The 16,359-nt window shown below is 39.2% G+C and overlaps 1 protein-coding gene across 2 annotated transcripts in view; it reads left to right on the top strand.

Moving 5' to 3' along the window:
- Window positions 1-14,865, top strand: part of MAP3K21 (mitogen-activated protein kinase kinase kinase 21) — a 52,468-nt gene extending 37,603 nt beyond the window's left edge. Inside the window, exons 6-10 of one of the 2 annotated variants that reach the window (XM_025448480.2) lie at window positions 2,527-2,649; window positions 6,273-6,423; window positions 6,782-6,879; window positions 10,019-10,804; window positions 12,103-14,865. In XM_025448480.2, the coding sequence (XP_025304265.1) occupies window positions 2,527-2,649; window positions 6,273-6,423; window positions 6,782-6,879; window positions 10,019-10,804; window positions 12,103-12,470 (1,526 nt within the window). In that variant the 3' untranslated portion in view covers window positions 12,471-14,865. Of the gene's footprint in view, window positions 1-2,526; window positions 2,650-6,272; window positions 6,424-6,781; window positions 6,880-10,018; window positions 10,805-12,099 lie in introns of both variants that reach the window. The other variant, XM_025448479.3, reaches the window with a different exon arrangement.
- The last annotated feature ends 1,494 nt before the right edge of the window (window positions 14,866-16,359 follow it).

Here is a 16,359-nt window from a genome sequence, read left to right as displayed (position 1 = left end):
TGCCTAAAATATTTCCTATGTGGCACTTTACAGAAAAAGTTTGTTGACCCCTCATTCAGACCATAGCAAGTGACAGGAGAACAGGGCAAGATGAAGCTGGAGGCATGAAGACCCCAGGCTTGGACTTACAGAGGCTTCCAGAGTGTACTATGATTTTTATCCCTGTTAACTTAAGAAGCAGTGCAAAGCCTTTGAAGAGTTATCAGTGGCGGAATGACATGGTATGGCATACATTTTTAAAATGTGCACCTGGCTGTTGTGAACTAGACCAGAGGGGTCCCAGTGGAAATCAGGAAGATCAAAAGAGGAACTGTGGCAGCTCCAGCATAGAATGGTGGTGGCAGTGAACTAAAAGAATCACTAACTTGCATCGAGCCTACGTTATGTCCTGAGCCCCAAGCTAAGTATTCTCTATACTTCTTTTTTAAATTATTATAATTATTTTAGATTGTATTTGTTTATTTGACAGAGCACAAGCAGGGAGAGTGGCAGGCAGAGGCAGAGGGAGAAGCAGGCTCCCCTTGGAGCAGGGAACCCGATGCAGCGCTCAGTCCCGAGACTCCAGGATCATAACCTGAGCCAAAGGCAGACGCTTAACTGACTGAGCCACCCAGGCGCCCCTCTATATTTCTTTGTATTTAATTGTTCATAGCTGTCCTACAAAGTAGGAATCATGACTTATTTTCCATTTTTATACATGGAGATACTGAGATGCCTCCTGAAAATTCATGTGGTTGATAAATGCTAAGCTGGGATTAAGATGTGGAGCTTGCTAATTCCAGAAACTAGAATCTAAATTTCTCAACTATAGCTCTCAGATGAATCTGTGACACAGAATTTACAAGAGACTTTGGGTTTGCTTGGATATGGAGGGTCAGGAAAAAGAAGACAATATTAAAAATTTTCAGATATCTAGCATGAATGGTTGAAGAGATGTCTCGCCTGCCAAATTCCAGCTCCTCCTCATTTCAAATACCAGGTGGTTCTTTAAAAGTATAAAGCATAATTTTCAAAAGTATATATATATAATTTTCCTAAAAAGGAAAATTATGGCTCCCTTGCAAATACAATATGAACATATGTCAAAGATTCTTTTTTTTAAAATTTTATTTATTCATGAGAGACAGAGAGGCAGAGACACAGAGACACAGGCAGAGGGAGAAGCAGGCTCCATGCAGCAAGCCTGTTGTGGGACTCGATCCTGGGTCTCCAGGATCACACCCTGGGCTGAAGGCGGCGCTAAACTGCTGAGCCACCCGGGCTGCCCCTATGTCAAAGATTCTTAACCAACTCACTAATAATTAGGAGAACCAGTTAAAATTGGTTTCCATGAGGATTTGAGGAGCTGAGTATTTATGGGCAATTTAATAAGGGAATGTTAGGGTTAGATTGCTAAGTTAAATACAGACCTGGTTAGTGCTCTGTGTGGCCATAAACTATAACCTTTGGGATCATCTTTCATACCAGATAGAAATTGTTTACATCATCACCAGACAGAATCTATAAATTAACCTCTGCCCCTACCAAGTTGTAAAAACAGCCACTAGAAAATCAAAGGTTAAGCTCAGCAGTGCGCTGAAAGAACATCCAGTAGTTTATTTTACCTCTGCCTGAGGTTTTGATAACTTTCCAACAGTTGACAAACTTTTTGCAGACGCTCAGTCCTCTCCCCTCTGGTAATATTAATGCTTCCTTCCATATATTCCCATAGTTGTTGGCATACGCTTTCCTGACAGTTGCCCACATGGTGGTTAGGTCTTGGGACTACAGAGTCCTTTTAACTGGGCCAGGGTTGGGGGAGTTTTCCTTGACCCTTTTAGGGGTATTTACCAGGCTGGGTCTGAAAATCAAACTGTCAAGGACAGTTTTACTGGGGGGTAAAAAGCATAAAAAATTATATAACATAAGTTTGACATGACAGGGAGCCTTCATCAGGAAATGAAGACCTAAAGAAACAGATGGGAGTATTTTTATACTAGGTTTGATGAAGAGTGGACGGTTGTAAAGAAATGTGATAGGTTAAAGGGGAGGAGTAGCATGTCCTGAACCCCTGAGGACCCGCATTTTCTGTTTTAATGACCACGGCAGTGCTATGCAGTACTGATTGTTTCTGTCCAACCTTGAGGAGACGAGCTCAGAAGGGCTGCTTACCAGTTGGAGGTCCACAGTTTGTGACAGAACCAAGACTCGTTAAAATCCAGGGTGTTTCCTCTTTCAAATTTGTTTTTAACAATGTTAGACTACACGAAGGTAACTCCTCTTCCCTAGAAGATGGTTAGGTTCTAAGAGTACTCAATAAGGCCTCTATGGTTTGTGATGATGTGTCTGACTGCACCTAACGTACCATAGGTTCTGGGTCATTATTTATTGACCTGAACTCCGGAAGATAAGAAGAAACAGACCCAGAAATACATCCTTCTTACCCTTTGGCAAACTTTGCTCTTATTGCCTTATGCTGGCCAAGGGCCTGTGAATAGTGCCTATAACCGTGAAATCTCAATTCTCATTTCTTTGCATATCCAACAGATTTCCAGCATAAAATCACTGTCCAGGCCTCTCCCAACTTGGACAAACGGAGGAGTTTGAACAGCAATGGCTCCAGTCCACCGAGTAGCCCCACAGTGATTCCTCGGCTCCGAGCTATACAGCGTAAGCTTTCTCCCCTGGCACTGGGGCTCCTGTGGGGATTTCTGTCCTTAATTGACTTGGAGTCCATCCGACGAGAGGTGTATTGTAGCTCACTCTCACTAACACGTGACATCAGTAGGTGTCACAACTATTCAGAAAACAGAATTTGTTCTCATGTTTCTTTGTCTAATTTCCTTTTTTTTTTTCATTGAGATATAATTGATGTATAACATTATACTAGTTTCAGGCATACGACATAATTATTTGATATTTGTATATTCAGTTGACCCAGAAACAACATGGAGGTTAGGGCTGCTGAACATTACCCTCCCACTCACATCACCCCGTGTGGTTGAAAATCCACATATTACTTTTAACTCCTCAGACTTAACTGCTAATAGCCTATTGTTGACTAGAAGTTTTACTGATGACATAAACCGTCAATCAACACATATTTTGCATGCTATATGTATTATATACTGTATTCTTATAATAAAGTAAGCTAAAAAAATACTAAGAAAATCTATTAATCTTTAATCTATTTTGAGTTAATTTTTATGAATGGTGTAATATATGGATTCAATTTCATTCTTTTACCTGTGCATTTTGAAGAGTCTTTTCTCCACTTAGTATTCTTGGTGACTTTGTCAAATATTAGTCTACCATATATGGTTGGGTTTACTTCTAGGCTCTCTGTTCTGTTCTGTTGGTCTATTTGTCTGTTTTTATGCCAGTACCATACTGTTTTCATGACTATAACTTTATAATATTGCTTAATAGAGGAGTGTGATACCTCTTGCTTTGTTCTTCTTTCTCAAGATTTCTTTGGCTATTCATGGTCTTTTGTGATTCTATATAAATTTTACTCCTGTATAAAAGGCCACTGGAATCTTAATAGGAGTGCATTGAACCTATAGGTGGCTATTGGTAGTATTGACATTTTAACAATATTATTTCTTCCAATCCATGAACATAGGATACATTTCCTGTATTTGTGTCTTCTCTGATTTCTTTCATTAATATCTTATAAAAAATATTTAAAAGATTTTGTTTATTTGAGTGAGAGAGAGCACAAGCAGGGTGGGGGCAGAGGGAGAAGCAGATTTCTTGCTGCACAGATCTGAGCAGCCCAATGCAGGGCTCAATCCCAGGACCCCAGGATCATGACCTGAGCCAAAAGCAGATGCTTAACTGACTGAGCCACCCAAGTGCCCCTATCTTACAGTTTTCAGAATAGAGATCTTTCATTTCCTTTGTTAAATTTATTCTTAAGTATTTTATTATTTTTATGCTACTGTAAATAGGATTGATTTCTATATTTCCTTTTCAGAAAATGTTTCTTAGTGTATAGAAACTCTACTGTTTTTTTTAATCTTTAGGATTTTCTATATATAATGTCATTTGCAAATAGAATTTTCTTCTTCCTTTCCAGTTTTTATACCTTTTATTTCTTTTTCTTGCCTTATTGCTCTATCTAGGACCCCACTACTTTGTGGAATAGGAATGGTGAGAGTGGGCACCCTTGTTCCTAATCTTAGAAGAAAAACTGTCAACCTTTCACCATATAGATGATTTTAGCTATGGGCTCATCATACATGGTCTTTGTTATGTTGAGATATATTCCTTCTATGCCTATTTTTTAAGAGTTTTTAGCATGAATGGATACTGAATTTTGTCAAATGCTTTTTCTGTGTCTAATGAGATGACCATATTCTTTTCTTTCATTCTATTAATGTGTATCACATTGATTGATTTGCATATGTTAAACCATCCTTGCATCCTAGGAATAAATCCCACCTGACCATGGTGAATGATCCTTTTAATGTGCTCCTGAATTTTGTTTGCTAGTATTTCATTCCTTTAAATGTTTGGTAAAATCCAGAAGTGAAGCCATCTGATCCTGGGCTTTTCTTCTTTGGGAGATTTTTGTTTACTAATTCAATCTCCTTACTAATAATTGGTCCATTCAGATTTTTGAATTCTTGCTGATTCAGTCTTGGCAAGTTATGTATTTCTATGAATTTTTTCATTTTTTAGGGTGTCCACTATGTTGGCACATAGTTGCTCCTGGTAGCTTCTTAGGATCCTTTGAATTTCTGTGGTATCAGTGGTAATGTCTTCTTTTTCATTTATAATTTTGTTCATTTGGGTTCTTTCTCTTTTTCTGTTGGTTGGTTTAGCTAAAGATTTGTCAATTTTGTTGGTCTTTTCAAAGAACCAAACTCTTAGTGTGGGTTAATCTTTTCCACTTTTTTCTCTATTTTATTTGTTTTAGCTGTAGTTGTCTTTATTTCCTTTATTCTGCTAACTTTTGGCTCATTATTTTTTCTTTAGTTACTTAAAGTGTAGAGTTAGGTTGCTTATTTATGATCTTTCTTGCTTACTGTAGGTGTTTACTGCTATGAACTTTCCTCTTAGAACTACTTTAGCTATATCCCATAAGTCCTGGTGTATTTTGTTTCATTTTTGTTTGTCTCAAACCTTTTTTTCCCCCTCTGTAATTTATTCTTTGATCCATTGGTTGTTCAGAAAAGTGTTGTTTGATTTTTATGTGTTCATGAGTTTTCCAGTTTTTCTTCTGTTACTGATTTCTAGCTTCATGCTATGTGGTCAGAGAAGATACTCGATAGAATTTCAGTCTTCTTGTATTTACCAGGACATGTTTTCTGGCCTAACATATGGTTACTATACATAGGCCTGTTGAATGGGCTATGAAGCTTCCCATGGTCTGGTTGGACTGGCTAAAGGCTATATTCAGATACATATGCATGCATAAACACTTTTTTGTAAAATGGAGTCATACAATATATGTAATAAGACATTTTACTCTATTTTTATCTGAACCTCATCTCTTATGGCCATGGAGTATTCCCCTCTATAGATATGTCATAATGTTTTACATTGTGCTTTAGAATATCTACTCACAGGATTGGTTTTCTAAATCTATAGTAACTGTAGCTATTTTCCCCAGTGGTGTCCAAATCCATTACATGCAAGCCCAAGCCCACTTCTAGGCTAGAAGGATCATGTAAGTGTGTCAGCAAGATGTGGATATTAAATGTGTATACAAACCTTCCTGTGAGGCCATTAGAAAAACCAAGGGGAGACAACTGCAAACTGGTTTGAAGTTTTAAAAAGCAACTGTAGCCAAACTAATGTGATAGCTGAGCAAAATTGTGATGACTAATGAAAAATCAGATTGAATTGGGACTTAAGGGGTGCCTGGAGAGCTGTCAATTAAGCATCTGCCTTCAGCTCAAGTCATCTGGGGTCCTAGGATTGAGCCCCGTGTCTGACTCCCTGCTCAGTAAGGAGTCTGCTTCTCGTTCTCCCTCTTCCCTTCCCTGCTCCTGCTCTCTGTCACTTCTTAAATTAAATAAATAAAATCTTAAAAATAAGTAAATGATAAATTGTGGCTTAAAAATAGACTTTGTTCCTTAAGTTCAGTTTATCTTTTAACTCATTCCACATTTTTGCTAATTTAATGAGAGAAAGAAGTTTGCCATCAGTAGGGAGAAAGAAATCTTCACTTTCACATTTCTTCATTGTTGACATATCTTGAGTGAGATAGTTGTACAACTGATTTGATTCACTTAACTTCAGGTTTTTTTGCAATTGGTTAATGAGTGATGCTCTCTGCCTAGTAACTTCAGATGAAAGCAATAAAACTTGGGGAAGGAACACTGTCTGTCGACAAGAAGAATTTGAAGATGTGAAAAAGAATTTCAAGAAAAAAGGTTGTACCTGGGGACCTAATTCAATTCAAATGAAAGAAAGAAGCGATAGCAAAGAAAGGTAAATGTGTGAGATCTGGGAGCATTTCAGAGTATACTATGACAGGTAGCAGTGCCTTTTATAATTCCACATTGGAGAGTCTTAACTTTTAAAAAGTGATTGGAATAGCACAGAGATATCTGAATATTTATCTAATTTCTAGGATGATTTTATCCTACAAAATTAGTTACTATGCAGTTAAGCAGTTAATCTTTGAGATATTTCTTGTCTCATTTCAAGGTTTTATTTATACTTTGTTAGCCCTTCAGAACAATACAAATGTAGTTTCTTTCCTACTTAACAAATGTTGATATATACCTGTCAAAACCTAATTTGTACATCACATGGTTCTATCAAAATAAACATATTTCTCTTCTAGAATGAGACCTCTCTCAGACGGCAACAGTCCTTGGTCAACTCTCATAATAAAGAATCAGAAAACCATGCCGTTGGCATCATTATTTGTGGACCAGCCAGGTAAATGTGCTTCAGGAAATAGAATTTGTTTGAGTTAGACTTAGCATCTGAGTGTACTAGAAGCTTTGCTTTAATAGTTTCATGTGGTCATTCAAGTAGCATAGAGAAGGTTAACAAGAAGTAGCATTGCTTATACCTCTACTTAAGCTCAGAACTTCTTTGCTGTTCTGTAGATCTTTATGATGAAAAGTAATTAGGCTCCACATTGTTTATTGGGAATTTGTAACTCTTATTCTCTATCAGAAAAATTAGTGTCATAATTAATTCTGTAGAATCAAATTAATGTAGAATAGGAGATAGCAAATATGAAAGAAAAGGACATTCTGAGATTTAGGGATGGTCTCTTGGCTACATTGCCACCTCTTAACAGAATGAAATATTGTCAAGCAGGTTCTCTGTGGGAAACCACTGCTTAGAATTACATTGGAATCTCTAATTTAGATGAATTGTAATTGTTTTTAATATTTATCATGGCAATATAATATTCAGATATTAAAATGTTGAAGAGACATGTTGAAAAACTTTAAGGATTGTTAACGCCAAAGAAGAGAAAATTGGTCTTTATACCTGATAATTTAAGACGGCCCTTTGACACTGGGGCCTAATTAAAGATATTTTAGCAGAACATTGAGTAAATTTCTTGAATTCCTCATCAGTGCCATGCTTAACTTTACGAATTCAGTTTTCCTCTTTTTGCATTGTCATGAGGGTGTGGTTTCAGTATAAATATATGCACAAGTACATTTGGGTAAATGCAAGACAGGTACTAAATGCTTCCTGTTGTCACATTCATGATTGCATGCTGACTCTTGCCTATGAAACAGGTTCTCCTCTTATTACATGTTATAATTTATTGTCAAATATGGTTTGAAGACTAAGGAAGAACAATAGTAATAAAACTGTTCTTCCTATAGTATATTTTTTATTATTTTTGACTAAACAGATTAATCAGAGAAGTCTTCCTCCCCCCCCATTAATTCTTTTATTTATTTATTTTTAGAATGTTCTGACCCATTAATACATCCTTCGAAGGACAGTTGGAGGAAATACAAGGATATATTTGGCTGACTCAGCTCAATCTCCATTAGGTTACTTACTCTTGAAGTTTACGTAACGGGTTAATGAGCAGAAGATTTACACTCATCCATCCTACCTGCAGGTCCCCTCCCACCACCTGTCTGTGTTGGCCTGTCCTTCTAAGCATTTGTGTCTCAGCTCGAGTGTTTCCTGAAAACTTTTCCTGACCACCTTCGCTGAAGCAGCATCCCACCCCATCCCTGTGTCTCATGACCCATTCTTACTTGTTTATAGCTCTTACCTGAAATTTTTATTTGTCTACCTGATGCCTGTAATATTTGTGTCCTGTTTCATTCCCAAACTGGAATGTCAAGGATTTCATTGGTTTTGTTTACCACTCCCAATGCCTGGAACAGAGCAAACACTTACCATCTGTCAAATGCCTAAGTGAATCCTAAAAATGATATATTTTTTTAAGATTTTATTTATTTATTTGAGAATGGAATGGAGAACATGAGCGGGGAGGTGGAGCAGTAGGAGAAGCAAACTCCTCGCTGAGCAGGGAGCTTGTCATGGGGCTCAATCCCAGAACCCTGAGATCATGACCTGAGCCGAAAGCAGATGCTTAACTGACTGAGCCACCCAAGTGCACCAAAATTTTTATCTTATGCAGATATTTACCTTGGTTCCAGGGGCTGCAGATGCTCATCATCAGTCATAAGAAGGGAAGATTATGATGGATTAGCCTAAGTTCATGACCACTTTGGGGGAAAGAGTATGTTTTACTGATAAGTAAAGGCACACATGAACATACATTAGGAAATGTTCAATATACTTTTAAATCAGTGATTTCACTTGTTGATAGCATCCCCCATTCTTGGTTTTTAAACTACGGATTAATAATTTGCTACCTATTACATGTACAGTGCATCTATTTAATGAATATTCATTTAATTCAAATGTGTTTCCCGCCTACTTGATGAAGGTACTATTCAGGGGAGATCCCTCCAAATTTAAAAAGACAAACAGGTGGGCAGAAGCCTACCATCTGTGGGCATGCACATCTGGATTGTGATGTAAAAGTACAAAAGTGAAAGATGGAACAGGGGGGTTCAGAGGAAGCTGAGATTGTATGGGGGGATGGGCCACGTTAGACTGCCTTGGCATCAGTTGGTACTTTGAGAGAGGGCATTCTGAAAGAAAAGGGAGCTTGGGGCCAGTATTAGAGGGTAGAAAGAGGCCAGATAGAGCACCCCAAAGGCAAGGAAGGCAGTGATGAGAAGAGCACCACCAGCTTATTGGGGGAGAAGCTGGTATCTTGGCTTGTCTGGATTCCAGAGAATGTTGCAGGCATCCTAGGGCATAATACTGGAAAAATCACTAGATGCTCTATCATGGATTGCTTTGAGCACGGATTAAGGAGTTTATTGTTTTCATTCATTCACTGGTAAGCACCTATGTGATAATGTCAGCTTGTTCTTCAGCTGATCCACTTTGTTACCCTGTGGGACCTCTTCGGAGAATCATCCTCTATAATAGTGGCTCCCAAACTTGAGTAAAAGCATATTAAAGCACAGACAACTGGGCTTCAGCCCTAGAATTTCTGATTCCAAAGTCTGGAGTGGGTCAAGAATTCACATTTCTCCAGGTTTCCAGGTGATGCAGGCGCTCTGGCCCAGGCAGCACACTTTGAGGACCACTGATATGGAGCCTGATGATTCTTGTGTACACAGGCGAGTTCTAGATAATGGGGCCTGACACATTTAGAAGAGGCAAAGGGCACATTTTATCTGACACGTTACAGTGCCTACATGTATGTGTGTGCATTAATGTATCTTGATGACTTTTTCCTGTAATAACTTTATTTCCCTTGCTAACGAAGAACCATTTTCTGAAGGATAGGGAACAGCAGATGGTGTGCTTGCCAGTTCCTCTGTAGAGAACCTTGAGTTCTGTGCCCTAGGCTCCCTTTCCTTAGGGTCCTTCTGGATGAATGGTTTGCTGAACTGAAAAGGACTCCATGTGCTTTGACTTAGGATATTTATGAGATTTTAACTTTATTTTATAGGTAAATGATTTTTACTGTAAACTGTATTTAACATGTGTTTATATCTGAATTTAGGTGCTTCTGAAGAGTCAAAACTTTCCCCTGACGGATCAGAATACAGAAAACCAAAGCAAATAAAATCACCTGCTCAAGCCTATGTTGATCTACCTCTTTGGAAAGATGGCCAGAGAGAGAATCCAGTGGAACCTGGAAGCTGCGAGGAGGGACCCTCTTTGAGCCCTGCTGCTAGCACTCCTCAGGTGACCCCTACAAGTAATCTGAGCAGATCCCCCCAGAGAAAGAAGACAGAGTCTGCTCTCTATGGCTGCTCCATGTTGTTGGCATCAGTAGCTCTGGGACTGGATATCAGAGAGCTTAATAAAGCACAGGCTGCTGAAGAACTCTTGCCCAAAGAAGAAAAGAAGAGACGTGAGGGAATCTTCCAATGGGCTCCCAAGGCCCGAGGCAGTGCCATTCCCTGTACAAGGCCACCATCTACAGGCGAGAGGGCCAGCAGCCTACCCCCACTCCCTCTGTCAAGCACCATGAGCCTTCTGTCCATGTCCTCTCTTTCCACAAAGTGCTTGCTACAGACCGACGGGGAAGATTTGTCTGAAGGTAGCACACACATCACTCCTGACCCCGAGACACCCACTCCAGATTTTTGTGCCGCCATCAGAGGATGTAGTGGTGAGCCAGCTTCTATGCCAAGACTTGAGACTGATCATAGTAGATGGAAAAGCCCATCTCCTCCTTTCTTAGAGCAGATATATGGGAATGTGCCTTATTATGCTTCTTCGAAAGAACAAGCATCACATCACAGACGAACCCTGTCTGATGGAAATGCTTTTCAGACCCCAGGTACGTTGCCTTAGTTGGGTCAAAGTACTTAGTTTGGGTCAAATGCCACTGTAGAGATTAGAATGTAAAATTGTATGGCCATCGGCTTGTTTCTTTTCCAAGTGACTACATTTACAAATTTGTTTGCCCAGTTAGTATAGCTCTTTGAATTTTACCCTACTCTTTGATTTGACCTTAACTATTATTTGAATTCTGGGAAAAGCATAATTCAAGTTCAGCAACTTAAGTATATAAGAGCACACTGAACAGAACAAGAATGTGGAGAATAACCACCCCAAGGCCTTCATAGTAGAGAGGACAGGCCATTTGCCCACATATGAACCAATGATTAGTGGGAGAGCTGGAAATAAAAGTAGTCACCACCTAGCCTCCTCTGTGATATGTGATCTGCATCACCTAGCATCACTGCTTGGCTGACATTCAGGTTGAATTTAGCAGGGGTAAGAGTCAAACGGCACACTGTACAGGGGTTGACTATTAATTTATTTTGTATATAAAAATAATTAGAAATATATGTCATGAGTATTAAGTGAGGTCACGTATATGAAAAATGCTTTTTAGGTTGTACAATGTTATTCTATATGGTTAGTCGTAAAGTATATTAAAACAAACTGTTTTCGTTCTGTTTCTTTCTCTCTGCTTTCAGCGCCCTACCCAGACCTGATATTTTTTTCAGTCTATTGTCCGTTGTCTTTAGATAAATTCATTAGTCTTTTGTAATGCAGTAGACTATTGATAATTTATGATTTACGATTGCACAAGGAGAAATCCTAGGACAAGAATCCCATGAGAAACTGTGCAATTTATCTTACTCATAAGGCAATAATGATTTGCTAGAGAGGTGATGAGTCTGTTCTTTGGGACAAGAAAGAAGGGGCAACATGTAAACTCTAACTGCTTTCCTGCTGCCACCCATTTTTTCAGATCATAATCTGAACGTGAAGTTTCATCATGTCAACCATCATTTTTTATAAAACCTTTATTCTAGTCTAATCTATCTTGAAACTTGCCCCATTATTAAACAGTCATGCCTGTCATTGGTCCAAGCACGACGAAGGTGACCGGGCTGTTGTTATGGTTCCCATTTCCTTGGTAGAAACACTCTTTCCAACCTTCCATCACTTCTTCCTGAACAAACCAACCAACCTCGCATCCCAGTAGTTGTAAAACGTTTGTGTTGAGGGTTTTTTGTTGAAGTCCCCTTGAAAGGGATTACCTAATTGATCAGTCCTCTTCCTTGCTTATCTGGATGCTGTCTCAGAAGCCGCTAACTGCACTGTCTTTTCTCTCTCCAGCAGCTGGTGCCACTCCGAGCACGGCCTCTGCAGACTGGGACCTGCCCCCTGAGCCGGCTCCGGGGGCTCCCCACTCCTCCGCCGGGCCTCAGGCGCACCTGCCAGGGAAGGCCCCGCCCAGAAAGCCAAGAGCTGGCAGCACGGTGCCCGGGCCTCACCTCGCGGCCCTCGGGAGCCGCACGGAGTCCCGGCCCGCCCTGCGTGGCCCCGGCCCCACCGGCGCCAAGGACAGGCCTGCCGCGCACCTCCCTTCCCTGCTGGACGCCGGCGCCGCGGGCCAGAGCAGGGACAGCGCGGTGCCTTTGCGCGCCGTGAGGAGCAGGACTAGCCCACCGCCTATCCAACAGCTGGAGAAAGAATTTCTGTCTTAAGTGCCTTATGTTGATCGAGCGTTTTCTTCCCTTTTTTTTTTTTTAAGATGAACAAACTTAAACACTGTGTCTACCTTGAAACTGTCTCATGCTGCTGGGTGTTGGAAAGCTGTGGCCATGTTACTAACGTACTGATGGATGTCAGCCTTCTAGAAAACCATGTATGTGATTGCTGTTAGCTGGCTGTATTTTTTTTTCCCCTGCTGGATTCTTACCTAGGAACTTGAAATGCACACAAATGTAAAACAAGGCAGGAGCAGCGGTATAAAGCTGTGCTGGGTAGAATTCCGGTAAGCATAGTTACAGTGCTTCATTTGTTGGCCACGTTCTTCTTGGTGACACCCAAATTGGAACCAGGTACCAGGTGTGTCCCTCCCTTCGTTTTCTTCCCTTTTGCCGCTCCTTCCTTCTCTCTCTCTTTTTTCTTTTCATTTCTTTTTTTATTTGTACAACAAAAAGCCAAGAATAATGTGATATTAGTCAGTAAAGGTATCTATTTAAAAAAACAAAATTGACTAGGATACATAGAGCATCCCAGAGAAACCGCCTGAGCTCAGTAGTAGCGTGGAAGGCATAAATATGTCCAGGTATCACCTAAATTATGCCTGTTTCTCTTTTTGAGGAAATTATACTGAATGTAACCTGGAAACGTTTTACTGAATGTAACTTCTAAAAATGTTTTCCATCAGAACCCCAAAACAGATTTTTAAAAAGTCAGTCGTGGACATTTGGCTAAGACCACATTATGTCCACCTGAGCAAGGCTAATCTGTCGGTGCTTCCTGTAGAAAAAGTTCTTGTTTCATCAGTAGCCATTTATTTGGTATCCAGAATATAAAGCTTTTTCATTTTGTAGTAGGATTTTTAAAAAATAAGTGACAGATGTGTCACATATTGTAAACATTCATGTCATTTAATCTTATTTTTCTCTCTATATATTTGTGATTATTCTAATAATCCCAAATACCGTTAGAGAGAAACACTGCCAAATCAAGAAACAGCAACACTGTTAGAATATAAGTATTTTATCGTTATCTTCACATTTCAGTAAATGGTGGATAAATGTTAGACATCTGCGAAGATAAGCTGACATGGCAGAAATGACAAATATAGATTATTTTCAGATATGGTCTTTTAAATGGATTTGGGGTAGCAGATCAGGATTTTAAATGATTTTATGAGTTGTTTTATAAAATCATACATCTATGATACAAATCGACTACTAAATTATTAAACTACAGAAATGGCTATCCAGGAGCTTGTAAATTTATCTGGGTTTCTTTTGTTAAATTCATTATGCTTCCCTTCTGTCACTAGAATGTGGTTATTTTGGATGGCAATTAATACTTAAAATTTTGCATACAAGGAAAAACTAAATTGTAAATGTCACTTGACATTTCATTTAAAATTTTACCTTGGTTAAGGCTTACTGAATAACTGAAATGTCAGCAATTTAAATCAGCTGTGACAAAATATCTACATATAGCAGAAAAAAGAAAATGATATTATTTGGCCACTTGAAACATCATAGTGACATAGATATGTCCCAGCAGATGGTGAACAGAGCATGAAAGGATTATATTAACATAAGTGCATTCTACCCCAAGGAAAACAATCTGTGTTTAAAATTCTGGCAGCAAAATCTCAGGTACCTAGCTTCGTTTTGTGGTATTATGGTCCATTCTATGATTTGGCTTCACTTTTGACAGATTGGTGAAGTTAGAAATCCAAATTTGGTTTCCTCAAAATTGTATCACATTTAAAATTATGGTTGGCTACTTCATACCTATTCAGTCATTTGGGGGCATGTATTTCCTGCTAAAAGTAAAGAAAGTACACGCCTAAAATAGTACATGAAAGAAGTATAGAAACTTCCTCAGTTTCGCTTCTGCCAAAACATCGTGTGTGTGTGTGTGTGTGTGTGTGTGTACCCATGTGTCTGTGCACATGCGTTTGCGTATGTGTGTGTGAGTGAGGGGTAGTTGTGGGTGTTCATCTGTCTTGTCCCTCTACTCCATTCCTTCCCCATGTTGCTTCATTGTAGTCAACTCTACATTATGATGAATTTAGAAATGAAGCTGCATTAAAAAGATAATTGCGATACAAGGATTCAATCTCATGTTATAGCAAATAGTTGTTTTTTGCTGAAATCTGTTGTACATTTGTGATTTTGTGTGTATTAGTATACTTAGCAGAATCTGGTTATTTATTTTCATAGAGACTTACTAGCTCATTGAAAGAGAAGTTATGCTGATTACTTACTATTAACCAACATTGAAGGTGCTCCCACTGCAGAAATTGAAGGCCAGAGCCTGTTATGCTGTATTATGAAGCCTTGTGACTGAAAAAGATGTTTACATAAGTTGTCTATTTTTTTAATAAACTTTTTTTCTATAGCTAGTCTACTTTCTCATTGGCTTCGTTCTGATGATTGTGACTATAGTTTGTAGTGGTTTATTTTGTATTTAATAAGAAAAAGTACATTAGTAAAGATCATGGATGCTTAATAGCCAGGTATTAGCCTGCTAACTTCATTAAACTGCAGATCACTCAGTGAGCCATAGGGTTAAATACTTTTTTAAAATTTTATTTATTTTTTTAAAGATTTACCCATCTAGTCTGAAATCTTTCAGGAGCCATTTCTGTTGCCTCCTTTCTTCCCTAGTATAAAAGTCCTACTTTCCTGTTTCTTTGCATATCTCATATTTTTGTTTTTGTTGTTGAAAACATTTTAGGAAGTACATTGTAGTAATTGTGGATAATGATTTCCCTCATCCCCTCTCCAGGTTTGCTTTGTTGTTTGTATTTGGTTGGTTGGTTGTGATTTGGCAAGACTATTTTAGTGAAGTCTCTTTTCCCCTACAGTATGAGACCTTTGGTGTCATTCCTCAGAAGATAGAGCCTTGTTCTGCACATGACTACCCTGGGATGACAGTTTTAGCACAAATTCCCATTGACCATCTCTTCCACTGATTTCTCTGTTAAGCTGTGTACTTTGTTTTGGTATTACACCCAGCTGTTAGGTTCCAATAATGGCTGACTGGTTGCTCTATTATTTTTTTTATTATGCCTGGGCTACAAAATTGCTCCACAGTCTATATCAATTAATTTCAGGCATGGATAATTTAGGGCCAGTCTTTAAAGCTTTGGTTCTGACCCCAAGCAGGATTTTACTAGATGCCTTCTTGCCTGATTCTCTGTTAAAGCAGCTGAACTGTGGTTTAGCTTATTGTGCTTAATTAAGAGAAGCCATGGTTTTTGAGAATGCTCTAGGCTTGAAATCTCCCACATGTGTTTTAAATAAAATTAGTTCCTTTGGTGAAAAATTTGCAGCTCTGTAAATGTGTAACACCTCCAGCCTGGAGCAAAACATCAGCTATATGCTGGGCACTGGGTGGAGTGATAACTTGTGATCTTCTTGGCTTGCTTCTCCCAGAGTAGAACCAGTGCCCTCCAAGTGAGCTCATGTAAAAACATTTAGGAATCCAATATTCTTACTGGGGTAGAGCCTTATCCCCGTGAGTGGGAGCTGGATGGAGGAAGGGAAGCCTTTTCTTCTTGGTCACACTCACTAGGAATTTAGCCTCTTAAATACAGAGTTGGAGAGGATGAGAAGTGCTGGTGTCCTATACCTCCCATTGAAATACCTGCCGCATTGATTGGGAGCTAAGGGAGACAGGAGAGAGTCTTGTCTTTTTGGCCAAACCTGATTGGAATGTCAAGCCAAGCTGGGTAGGGGGTGGGGTCAGGTGGAGGGAATAAGTCATAGCTCAAATGTCACAGACTCTTATTGTGTGCCCTTAAGATGTTTCCAGAGGCTCTAAATTCACCAGTACGCTCCTCAAATAGCCATCCCATAAGTGGAATCTTTTGTATAATTCACAAAGGTG

The sequence above is a fragment of the Canis lupus genome, chromosome 4 (assembly GCF_003254725.2).
Source record: "Canis lupus dingo isolate Sandy chromosome 4, ASM325472v2, whole genome shotgun sequence".
Lineage (NCBI taxonomy): Eukaryota > Metazoa > Chordata > Mammalia > Carnivora > Canidae > Canis > Canis lupus.
The sequence above is the reverse complement of the archived record's forward strand: the minus strand, read 5'-3'. Positions and strand labels throughout refer to the sequence as shown.